The sequence below is a fragment of the Plectropomus leopardus genome, chromosome 5 (genome assembly GCF_008729295.1).
Source record: "Plectropomus leopardus isolate mb chromosome 5, YSFRI_Pleo_2.0, whole genome shotgun sequence".
Taxonomy (NCBI): Eukaryota; Metazoa; Chordata; class Actinopteri; order Perciformes; family Serranidae; genus Plectropomus; species Plectropomus leopardus.
In genome coordinates, this window is record NC_056467.1 from 24987022 (window position 1) to 25000009 (window position 12988).

Consider the following 12988-nt stretch of genomic DNA (forward strand, 5'->3'; position numbering starts at 1 on the left):
TAAAAGTAGATCACTGTTATCAAAAGAAACATACAGAATAAATGAGGTCTATTGATTTTCATGGGGGCCAGATGGCAGAGAAATAAGAAACTCTGCACAAAATGTTTTAAGTCTCAAAAATTATGATTATTAGGATGTATATGTGTTCCTAATCACAAGGGCAGCAATAATTTAACATATTACAAGAAACTGGTTAAAAATGACAACTTAATCAATTCTTAATGGATGGGTCTTGCAAATTAAATATATGCAATGGAATAATAACAATGAGAATTAAAGAAATTAAACAAGTCCATATGACTTGGCTATATTTTCAATGTCTCTCACCAGATATGATAAATAAGATAAATGTACTGATTTAATTGTTTCTTTGTGCATGCACTCACATGTGTTGATGTATGCCTGTATATGTGTATGTGTGTGTTTATGGTACCCATTGTTGTGTCCTGATTTAGTCTAGCTTTGGAGTGTCTATGCTCTGACTTAAAGTGAAAGGGGCGATGGGGGGCTGGACCTATCCCAGCTGTCATTGGGTGAGAGGCAGGGTACAACCGTGGACCCTTTTGCTGTGAGGCGTCAGTGCTAACCACCACACCATCGTGTCATATTGTATCATATGCGATCAGTAACTGCAGTGCTACTATTTCATATGATTTCTTAAAATGCAAATTTAAAAAAAAAAAACCCTCATTCTTATAAAAAGTGTTATCAGGGAGAAAAACAAAAGCTCCTCAAAGATGAGCATTGTAACAACGCCGGGGCAAGGGAGGAGATATCAGGCATGAAGAGATAGACGGGGTGTCAGAATAAGATTAATAAAGAATGGAAGTAATAAAAGAAACAACTGTAAGCCCAAGGCAGACGGCACCACAGTGTAAGTATAGTCTGAAAGTAATTGGGTTTCCTAATCGTACCTCTGGGCGACGCTTGACTTTTACCAATAAATGGTGAGCTGACGTGATTGTTCAATCATCCTTAGTCCCTCCACACAAGACCAGCCATCAATATTGTAAATGAGCCTCTTCTAGGGAAGGATGGTCTGGCACTGGAATTACAACAGCTCACCCCAAATATGAAAAATACAGAGAGAGAGAGGTTGCGGCTAGGAGCTATTCCGGAATTACACAGCGAACCCATCTCCTCTGACAAAACTGGGCCTGTCTTCAAAGGGGAACTCATACTAAATATAGATTCTGCGTTGGGTATTTATACCCAAGGTTTGGGCGCTCCCAGCCTATAACTGCAGGGCTGCACAGCCTTGAGCTTGCTGTGTTTTCATTGGGTGCGTCTGTGCTGAGGGGAAAAGCCACAGAACCGGGACCTTAGAAAGACTATGAAGCCAGATTTAACTTATGAGTGGGAGAATAATTTAAAAAAAGGACATCAAAATAACAGAAAGTCACGTATCATCACTCTGTGTTGGCTTAGTTTAGAAAAAACAACATTACATGATGAGGTGAGATAGAACATATATATGGAAAGTGCAGGTCACATGACAATGGAGTACACATAGTCATGGTAGCCCAAGCGTGAGGAACTGTGGAGTCTTCAGGGTCTCAAACTGCGGCAAAAAACACAGAAAACACCAGCTACCTCTTCTTCCCGACACTAAGAAAGGTTTTAATGAGCAGCTTCATGTCCCCAGTGGAGATCCACGCTGCCATGAAAGCTGCGCTATTTCTGTTCCTTTTCATCCTGCTCTCCTCCTTCAGACCTGACATTCATTATTCTTTCCATCTCCTCAGAGAGAGAGCAAGGCACTGTAACTTCAACTTTCCCCCTCCTTCAAATGATGAGTTTACTTTGGTTGAATCAAACCTTAGATTGTGCTGATTCAAAAAATGTAGTACACAATATACTGCATGTACTTGTATATAGAAGACTTTTTTTTAATCTCCTGTTCAACATAAAACCTGCCTGTTGAAAATCAGATCTTATGTTTATTTCTTTAAGTGTCATCAATATACATGCCAGCTAATTATCTCTTTCTGTCTTTTTTTTTTTTTTTTTTTTTTTTACATATTTTGATTTTAAAAACTTAAACATGCAAAGCTGTCGCCCTAAAATAAATAAGCTATGCTATATTCTATACATTCCTCTTTATATGAACTCCTATCAAAGGGTAAGTGGAAGGGTATTCTTACTTGTGTTCCTGTATATCAAATTGCATGCATCAACCTGCCTCACAATATCCACAATAAGCATTTATAAGCATTATATTAAGCATTTATATTTACTGTCACTTAACTCACAGTTTAACATTTTAGGGAATATGCTTGTTCGCTTTCTTATTCAGAGCTTGATGAGAAGGCTGATACCACTCTCACCTATTTCCGTTAAATAGGCTATGAACCTAGAGAAAGTGAAGCCTTTTAGCTTAGCTTAGCATGAATACTGGAAGTGTGGGGAAACAGCTAGCCTGACTCTGTTAAAATGTAACAAAATCCATCAACAATTTTAAAGTTAGCCTCCATGTTATTTGCTTAATCTGTTTTGGTTTGACAGAGGATTATGTGCTAATGGGATTAAAATAACATTTTGTTATCTTTGGAGAAGGCCTTGCTAGCTGTTTCCCCTGACTTTTGAGTCTTTAAATGCTAAGCCAAGCTAGCAGGATGCCAGCTAGCATATATCAAAGATGGATACCTAGACAGCAGACTAAAGATGGCACCTATTCAATCTAATGCCAAGGAGGGTGGAAAGAGGGGAAGTCAGTCAGTCAGTCAGTCATTTTCTGTAACCGCTTGTCCTCGTAAGGGTCGCGGGGGGGCTGGAGCCAATCCCAGCTGTCATCGGGCGGAAGGCGGGGTACACCCTGGACAGTTCGCCAGACTATCGCAGGGCCGACACATATAGACGAACGACCATACACACTCACAATCACACACCTAAGGGCAATTTAGAGTCATCAATTAACCTGAGCTGCATGTCTTTGGACCGTGGGAGGAAGCCGGAGACCCCGGAGAGAACCCACGCGGACACGGGGAGAACATGCAAACTCCACACAGAAGGGCCCCCGCCCGGACCGAACCCCGTTCCAACCGGGATTCGAACCAGAGACCCTCTTGCTGTGAGGCAACAGTGCTAACCACAAAGCCACCGTGCCGCCCAGAGGGGAAGTCACGGTCTCAAATTACATCACATGACTTGGGTACAGTGCAAGCACACTGAAATACTGAAAAAGTCGCCCAGCAACTGCAGACTAGATTGTGGACGACATTTGGGTCTGTAACTTCTCTTCTTTCTGCCATCCTTGGTTTACTTCCACAGTATGCAGCCCAATGAATACGCACAGCAGTGATTCTCCTGCTGGACCCGCCCAAGGGTTCCAGCTGACGTCATGGGATTTTAAAACGCTTTTTTGGCTCCAGGAAAGTGTTACAAACATAAAACCATCATGGATAAAAAAAATTCTTAATAGAAAGAGTCATGATTGACTTTATTTGAAGTTCAAGGTGTCCTGTCAACAGTTTTACAGAAATGTTGTTTACAATATTGGCCTATGGGTAAAATGCTTTCTGGGCCGCAGGAGATTTTTTTTGCTGCAATACCACTGGTAGCCACTGTGAAAAATTTACTGGAAGGCTGAGCAGCTTTTCTGGGTGGCCTCATCCCTGACAGTGAAGCCAAAACATCCTGATCACCCCCTGGTGGGTGGTTGTAGTATAGGTCATAACCACCTGGGTTGGTTATGACCCCCCCCCCCCCATTTTAGTGAATGGGAAATAGATGGAAAATCTATGTACACGTTGCATAAATCCTTTTCAAAGACAGTTTGTCATTTTAGCTAACTCTTGTCACACTGCTTTATGTTCACATGTTCTTTTTTCTTATATTGTCATTAACAGTGTAAGATGGCAGGAGCCGTAACTGAAAGTGGAGACATGTCCATCTTGGTGGTATCAATCTTTTTATCTAACTCTCAGCAAAAAAATCAAAATAAGCATATTTCTCAAAATGCCAAGTGATTTTTTTTAAGCATATTCTCTGATATACTGTGCAAGGATCTTTCCTGTGGCTTATGTTTCAACTCATAAAATGATAATACAGCCCATGCAGAGCCCAGTCAGAGCCTCAGTAACCTGCATGTCTATAGGAAGAATCTGCCTGTAAGGCATGGCCACTCCACATCCTTCTCCCCAGCCCACTGTGTGCCGGAGCATTGAATTACAGACCAGTTAAGGCAGTGGCTTGTAACTAGATAAAAGAGGAGAGTGTAGGGGAGGCAGGCAGAGGGCTGCCTTGGTGTCCTATAAATGACATTGTAATTCTCTGAACATGGGTTTTAGTGTAGTCAGCCACCATTAGGAGAAGAGGGAAAAAGGGAGGTATTTTTGCCACTTTACCCAGCCAAGCATCTCTAATGGTGTATGTGTGTGTGTCTATAGTCCACTCTGTCTGAAAGACTCCCTCTGCCCCTATTCCCGTCTGCTCACTCACACAGTGAGAGACAAAGCCTTTACAAGGACCGGCAGTGATGGCAGAAACCCAGGATTAGCACTTGCAGCGATATCCTGTCAGGAGATCACAGCACTGTTCTTTCTCTCTGATTTAAACGTCCTGTTTCTTTTTGCTCCAATAAGCTGTTGACTCCAATATCACAACATGGCTACATAAAGTATTCAGAGCACCATGTTACTAAAAAATACTTAAAGAGCAGTAATTCATCCAGCATTAAAGCATTTCACATGTAATGAACTGTAAGCAGTGGGAGCTGAGGGAGCAAAGCATCTCTTGTGAGGGAGAGGGACTGTGCTTATATATTTTTTTCTTAAATGTCAGGTTAGTACATGCAAATAAAATATCAGTAAAGCAATTAAGATATCAGTCAATCATCGAGTCAAGCTGCAGAGCCCCAGAGAGTGTCCCAGTTTGTTTTATGAAAATTCTCCGCTGTGTAAACCAACCTGAGAGACTGCCGCTTCGCTCTGAGCTGTTGTGAGAGCTGGTGGTGCTGAAATCTTGTGATTGGTTGTGTGGGATTCTATTAGACAATCCATCGGCCAATCGGTAGTCAGGAATGAAAAGGAGGGCTACAGTGGGGGTTAAAGGGCAAAAATTACAGTGGCATCAGGTGATTGGCAGTTAGCACAAGCACATGCAGACATGCAGTTAGAGCAATAAGCAAGCAGGACAAAATCAGGATACACACATTCAAGAAGGTGCATGTATTTAACCTTTGATTCGCTTTCTGATTTGTATGCAGCAGACAAATTTGGTTTGTTGTTTATCTGAAAAACACAGTGCTAATCTTTGATTAAATTTCCAATCGGCTAAATGATTCAGTGGTAGAGATTTTAATTCAATATTTGTCCTCTTTCAGAGAGATTTTAATCATTCATAATCACATGTGATCATACTTCTTAAAATAATGATAGGGAGAATCAGAAAAGTAGTTTTTAAAGATTCATTGCATTAAAAGGACTATGTAAAAACTATAATTAATCTGTTTTAGACTGTTGGAAAATTAGGTCATAAATATGCATTAGAACACAGCCGAGGAATACTCATTACACCTAAAGTATGAAACTCCACTCGGCTTTAAAAAATCCCACATCAAATCCACGGTAATTAATTCGGATTATTTTCTTAAACATTAGTCTAAAATGGATTGGCGATTACACTGAAACTGAAGGAGGGGCAGTGCGATCATGAAAACCCGGCAAGAAAATGGATGGACGACTTAACTGCACTGCTCCTTCATGAGATGTTTATTCAACCTTGGAGAGAAACCAAGATGATGTCCACTGGGGGAAAATGACTCTTTTTAAGACAACCTCCCTTAAACCACAGTGGGTTTAGCAAGGCCTCAGAGACTTATGGTGGAAAAGTTTTGACTCCACATGGCCTTGTTACATCTGTTAATGTGTGCCTTGTGATCTCACTCTGTTTTTGATGTCAAAGGATAATCTCTAGAGGATGCTATTGTACATAATCTATGCTGAACCTCACACACGAGGGCAACAACATTCCCGCTTCTCGGTGTATCTTACTGTTGTTGCAGGAGTTCTTGTCGGGCAGAGAGTACCCCAGGTTTGCCATTTCCTGCTTGGCCTGGAGCGAGGCCTTCCATTGGGCCTCGGGCAGGTCTACCGCCAGCTCATGGATGCTGCTGGAGTGCAGAATCTGGGTGGTGGCATAGGGAGTAGCTTGGGATGTTTGTCCAGGGCTGTTGTAGTTGGCTTTGGTGGTGAAGTCTATGCTGCTGTAGATAGCTCCGTCAGAGAGCATGGTGCCCGTCTTATCCCCTTGCCCAGTGGGGATATCTGGAAAAGAGGAAGGGAGCAAATTTATAGAAAAACAGCCCTCCAAAACAGCAGATCCCAACTGGTCCAGCCACAGGGTTCGAATATCTCCTTGGTCATTAGTTCATGGTCCACACATTAGATAAATGATCACATATTCAATTTTATCACACAAAATGTAAACAACACCTGGGCTTAGAACACACCAAAAAAACATATTGCAAGAATTAGCCGAAATGTCAGAAAAATGAAGTTGGTTTTTTTTTTTTTTTTTTTTACACACGTTCATGAGTCACTTGCGGTCCATTTAGAATGAACCCCTGACCTACCATTTCGGAGCCACTGCTTTAAAACACATGTTAAGATCAGTTGTAACCCCAGAGTGTTTGAAAACACACTTGATGAGAGGAATATCCCTTAAAAGTCCACTTTGTGAAATTTAGGGGAATTTAGTGACATCTAGTGGTAACGACTGCAGATTGCAACATGCTGAAAACTCTTCCGGTTAGCATTCTTTTAATATTCATTGTTCAGGAGATCTTTTTTTCTGGGAGCAAAATTATCTGCAGAGATATTTTCCTCTCCAAAACAAACAACCCAGGTGATTAAAACTGGGAAACACATTAATAAAGCATTGTCATATTACAAATCAGTGTTTATCCTACAGTGTTCAGCACATTGCAGATGTGCTCCCTTTATTTCTGTGATCATTCAGAATCCAGACATTATATGCAAATATATCCCCAAAATCCTACACACTGGACCTTTAAGTGGCCTACAACTCTAATGCATTTGGTCCTGGAGTGTTATAAAATTACAGTCTTGGTCTTTGTGCTTGGTCAACTCACATCTTGAGAAACAACTTAACAGGTTCATCTCATTTAAAAAAACTCATCCCAGTTCTTCATGCACTCCAACCCCCAGCCTCCCAGTTGAGGTGTCCCGTTTCCCCCTCCACATGTGTGGATATCTCACTCCCCTCCTTTCTCCGAACATATACTTGAGGGATAATGGTGCTGCTCTGCATGTGTGTGTGATGACACAGGAAGGGAGGGAAAGAGAGAGAGAGAGAGAGAGAGAGAGTGCGAGAGAGAGAGATGGGGAAAAAGCAACCAGACTCTCTCGGTGGTGCATGGCTTGCATGCCCAGTGAAGGGGAGATGATGTAGAGCCATGGCGGAAGTGTCCGCATCTGCGCCAGTCAAGCTGCGCCTGTCCTTCACGACTGGCTGCTCAAGACCATCCTTTCAAACACCCGCCCACCCCCTGCTCCTCTGCCCGTCTCTCCCCTCACATTCTCTTGCTCTGAGGTATGGGCTGTGACACCAAGCTGGACTATTTGCCATTACTCAGCCTGGTGACAGTGGAGGCCCTGCTGTTAATGCTTGAGCTGTCCTCTGAAGTGATATATAAATTTATCCCCAAACATGCATGCAATATGCATATGTGTATACATCTTGCATGCATATATGTACATGATGAACAACAGGAGCTCTGGTAGAACAGAGAGGAAGGCTGACATCATCTTTCATCTCTGCTCTCTTTCTCAAAGCGCTTGGGACAGAACCGGGGCTCTTACCTCCTCGGCCAAAGTTACTCAGGTCATTGGGTCCCCCGGAGCTGCTGTTGACAGGCAGGCTGGTGGCTGGCCAAGAGTCCGCTAACCAGGGGTAACCTGGGTCACTGGCATTCAGCAGGCCTGGTCGGCTAGGAGGAAACACAGAGTGAAAAACTAAATTAAACCCAAGCTTTGAAATTGCATTAATACCAGCACTCCAAATTACTGAATTTCAAAAATCATCACATAACTAAGGCTGCCCCTTGAAAGTCAGAGATTTGAATAGTCCCTCAGTCGACTGAGATTGCCTCAAATCTAGCAATTGTTTTGTTTGTTTTTTTCTAGTCAGTGTGCTGTGCAGGTTACTTCTGGGGACGTTTTGGTCCCCAGATTTTGCTACTGAATGAACGCTCTAAACTTTTCTGATACTCTTTGGTACAAGGGAAACAAAAGAGAAAGACTGCACTATACGGCTCTGAGATAACATTTTCTTCTCTCTTCTGCTTAGAAATGGTGAATTTACAGCAACTTAATAATATACAGTTTCTGTCTTTTGTCTGATAGCAACTGTCTGTTAAAAAATGTTGTTGAACATTTTAGATCCGTTGTTAGTGCAGTTAGGTTGTTTACTATCATAAGTGAATGCACTTTTACCCCAAACTTTAAAACTTATATGGAAAAGAAAAAAAAAATCACAGAATATTCATATTGAACAGCCAAATCTGATGCAACTGGCAACATTCTGAGTTGGGTACAGCCCTACACATGACAGGAATCAGCAGAAAATGTGCAGACAAAAACATTAAATATATGTTTAAATGTTAGTCTGTGCACAACAATGTGTGTTTGTGTGAGATAAGCATGCAGTAAGTGTCTTAAGGCTAATGAAACACTTTTGAAATAGGGGAGGGAAATACAGTGCAGAGATACATTTCGTCTCTCACAAAGTTGGAATTCCTTCAGGCAAACACAGCCCTTTATCTCTCTGTTTCTCCTGCTGTGTCTTTGTCACAATCCCTGAGTTATTAATGCGAAAGCACACCGTGGAGACACTAATGCATGCATTTGCTCTCTGCACACATGTGCAGCAGCGCACGCTGGCACCCACATGTATACATTTCCTTATTCATTAATATCTCGCATATTCTGCTGTGTTTTCCCATCAGCCCCTTGTGGTGATGTCCAGACAGTTTTAATCTTATTTGATGAGACGTCAAACCCTCGGCCCTAGATCCACCATGATGCCCCCGACCCACTTGTGGGATGCCTGCATATGGGAGAGGGCAGCTCCATTTAACAGGTGTTGTGGCCCTCCTGAGGGGGCGAGAACCATAAAAAGCAGCCATTAAGACTTTAACCTGTCATGGGTGACTGCTGGGAGGCCATTAAGGCCATTTTACTGTACAATCACGTCTGAGGCTCGTTACCATGGATAACACAGATGGAGTTAAATGAGAATGAGAGATGAAGTCAAATGCCTTTGTTTAAGTGTCACTTTATGGATAAATAGATGTTTCCATTGACTTTGGATTTAAAAAGATTAATCCTTTGATTCCATGCACAAACATGGGGAGAAGTTAAAGAAATGGCCCCTAAATTAGCAAAAAAAAAGTAAAAAAATTACAAGAAAATTATCTGAAAATAAGCACAAAAAAGTAAAAAAGAACAAAAAACAAAACAAAAAAACAAAGAACCCAAACAAACAGTAAAATGATCCAAAAGTGAGCTGGAAAAAATAATTACATTTTTTTTTTTTTTACATTTTTTTTTTATTTTGTCTTTAAAATAATTTGAAATATAAAATTACTACAATTAGAGATATAATTTTATTTAATTTTAGGATTATTTTATTGTCACTGTTTACCAATTTCTTGCAATTTTTGGGCCATTCCTTGCCAAGGTAGTCATTTCCTTTTTTCCCTATGTTTTGGAAAGAAATCAAACCAATCTGCGCTGTCTTCAAAGGGCCAAAACACTTATGAAAAGCGTCAGAATGCAGCACAGGAAAACTGGTGTTGATCCAGGTTTCAAAGGGATAAATTGCAATGAAAACTTTAGAATGTAAGAATGCTAGTTTACTTCAGTAGAGAAAGGAAACAAAATAAAAACATTTTAAGAAGACAAAAAACCTGGCATCAGAAATGTTTCGCTATCTCTTTTGTTTTTTTTTTTCCTGAGAAATAACTCTCCGTAATGGTCAGACAAACACAGCGTGTGATGAAACACAGCATTGCCTTCTCCGAAACACAGCACGCCCCGCTGTCAGTGCCCGGCAGTGCTGTATGTAGCAGACTACAGATACACATGTGCACTCTGAGAAACTGCAGAGCGCAGTAGTTAGCAGCCTGGCTGCCTGATGGGGCTTTTTGTCTCAGCTCCAGCAGGGTGACGTGTTGGCTCTGAGGGACTGGGAGAGAGTCAAGCCCCGAGGACAAGGGCAGGTAATGGGCGTGCTGCAGTCAGTCTCTCCCTCAGCCACAGGTTCTAATGAGAAGAGCTGTTCCATAGAGGGGGGAGTCCAAATGAACTGCAGCACTGGCAAGCTAAGAGCCCTCGCTGTGGTTCCTGAATGCCAAAACAGGCCCTCGGGGGAGACAAGTCATTCAAATTGATGGCTGTGCATCAGACACATGCACTTTTATAGGGTAATACATCTCTCGCCGTCCTTCTACCTCTGTTTCTGGCTGCCATGTTCCCCCACTGCCATCACTCTCTTTGCCATACCATCTTCCCCTAACCCTATTTTCCTTTATTTCCTTTTATTCACCTCCTCTTTCAATCCCCTGCTTCCTGAGCGCTTACCATCTGTCAGACTTAAACCTCCAAGCAGCTGGAAATGAAGAGGGCATTGCTCTCTTTTGTTTACTGTACTCCAGTAAGACTGCACCACAAATGTGCATTTTCGGAAGTAAAGGGGCGTTTCCACCAGCAGGTTGGTACACTTCAGTTTAGTTCGGTACGCATTTCTTTTGTGCTTCCACTGTAAATTGTTGTGGATGGTATCTTCAACACCTTTGGAACCATCCCCATTTTTCATCATTTTCTGCTTGGGGTACCTAGCACACATATCCAGTACTACAAGGTGGAGCAACAACCCAACAATCCACTGTCTGGGGTGGAAACGCTAAAGAGATCTAGTACCTGTTCGTAGGTATTACTTTTGGTTTCAAAGATACTATACCAAAAGTCTTTGATGGAAATGCAGATTGCAAGACCACTGCCTATGTCTCACCTGATTTGTCCTGTGTTTTCCAACAAGTCATCCCCCAGCCCACTAGAGAAAGACCATTTGAAAGACAAGGAGCTGACAGTGGAAATGGCTGCATTGTCCTTGTATTTATCACACAGCAGTACTCCTGCTAAGGATAATTAGAATAAGACTGATTTCTACTGGGGATATTTGTTATATATGTGTGTGACTGTGTGTGAGATGGTGGGGGGTAATGGGGAGCGTGTGGGGGGTGGACACTGGGTCATACATCTAATGAAAAGTCAACTCCTAACTTTTAATCCCTGCCCAGCCCACGATGGATGGCAACCTTGGCAGATAAAATTTGATTTCCTCTTCCTGTTAGACATTTCAGTTACGTGTGATGGGTAGGAAACCATAAATACTGCCTAAGATGCGTGACACTGAGCTCCTCATAAATAAGCCGAGAAAGAGATATTAATTCCAGAGCAACTTCATAAATCAGATGTTTATGGTCCTGCAGACCAGTGAATGGAATTTGGATTAAAAGTCTAGACATTAGCTAACATTCAGAGCAATGGGAAACACAGATTACTTGCTAGATTAACTCTCAGGGAACATGCTTTCATTTTCACATCCTGGGATGCAAAAGAATCTCCATAGCAACAGTGTTTGTGAAACCTGTTCATTGCAGCCCATTCTCCCTGCCTATAGGAGTGAATCTGCTTTGCTAAAATATTGATCAGCGCCAAGATAAGAAGTTATTACTACCTCCTAATTACCATCTCCCTATTGGCAGGGGGATAAGAAATGAACCCTTATCGGCTTTTATCAATTTCAATTGAGCAGTCAAATCGTCCAGATCTACCAATCTGCAGCCTATTCATCTTCCATGAATCATTTATTTTGTGATCGATTAAGTTTAATTGTTCAGTCAGGGCAATTTGGCAGGAGCCAATGAGAAACTGGAAACAGACACAGCTTTATTTGCTATTGTCTAATTAATGCAATAAACATCTCATGTAACAAATGAACAAATTTTCCTCTGATACTCGTCAACACATTCTCACTCAAAGGGCAGATGGGCAAGTTGCAACATCTGGGATTTGATGGCACTGGAGTGACTAACAGATCAGAGGCTCATGTTAGAGTTCCAGACTGCCTCCCATTTCAGTGTTGTGAAAATTGTGGCTGCCACTGACTAAAGATATGACAAATATAGAGCACCACAAATACAGACATTTCAAATCCTATTCGCTGAAGTGAGAATCAGAACCACTTATGTGGAAAATTGAAGGAAAAACACTACAGCAGAAAGTAGATGAGAAAAGGCATGGCAAGTGGCATGGCTAATTCACTGAGAGCATGTTGGCATCTCACAGAACAATATAGGCAAAATTGTCCATTGTGGCATCCAGTCATACGCACACAGTAAGGGGAGAAAAATAGCATATATATGGAAAAATGCTGTAACCAGACTGCAGAATAGAGACATTCCCAAAAGCCCAGAGACACACGGGGTCAGATTTAGTTGGCAATCTCACGCTGAGTGTTTGAGATCTTGAGACTTTACCTAGTCAGGTGTGATAAGCAGTAGATAGACAGAAGCTCGCGATTCTCAAGGGAGTCTCTTGAATACCCACATAGGCTCAGTAACTGGTGTCATTGAGATGTGCCCTATTCTCTGTAGCCCCTCTCTCTTTCACTAACACACAGTGAAATGGAGCAGGCTGTATGGGGGTGCAAGTGGGGTACCTCCACACACCTCTCCCCTGGGTAATTATTTTTACATTATTACATGTGCTCAGATCCCAGCCGCCTACGCAAGGTGACAGGCAAATTTATCACTCCAGAGGGCTTCTGGGTTGCCTGTAGCCGGCAGCGGAAGATAAATGACAAAATAAAAGCACTCTCTGCTTAAATTGTTTCTGTTAATTCTGTTGAGGAGATTTATGAGTTCATCTATCGATGCATGAACGGAGATGTGGTAGAAATG

At 42.0% G+C, this 12988-nt stretch overlaps 1 protein-coding gene across 2 annotated transcripts in view; it reads right to left on the reverse strand.

Annotated features, from left to right (window-relative positions):
* robo2 (roundabout, axon guidance receptor, homolog 2 (Drosophila)) overlaps positions 1-12988 on the reverse strand; it is a 350439-nt gene that overhangs the window by 22825 nt on the left and 314626 nt on the right. For both annotated transcript variants that reach the window (XM_042486274.1, XM_042486273.1), the window contains exons 20-22: positions 7824-7951; positions 5994-6266; positions 4908-5033 (exon numbers count right to left, since the gene is read on the reverse strand). In XM_042486274.1, coding sequence (XP_042342208.1) covers positions 4908-5033; positions 5994-6266; positions 7824-7951 — 527 coding nt within the window. The remainder of the gene's footprint in view (positions 1-4907; positions 5034-5993; positions 6267-7823; positions 7952-12988) is intronic.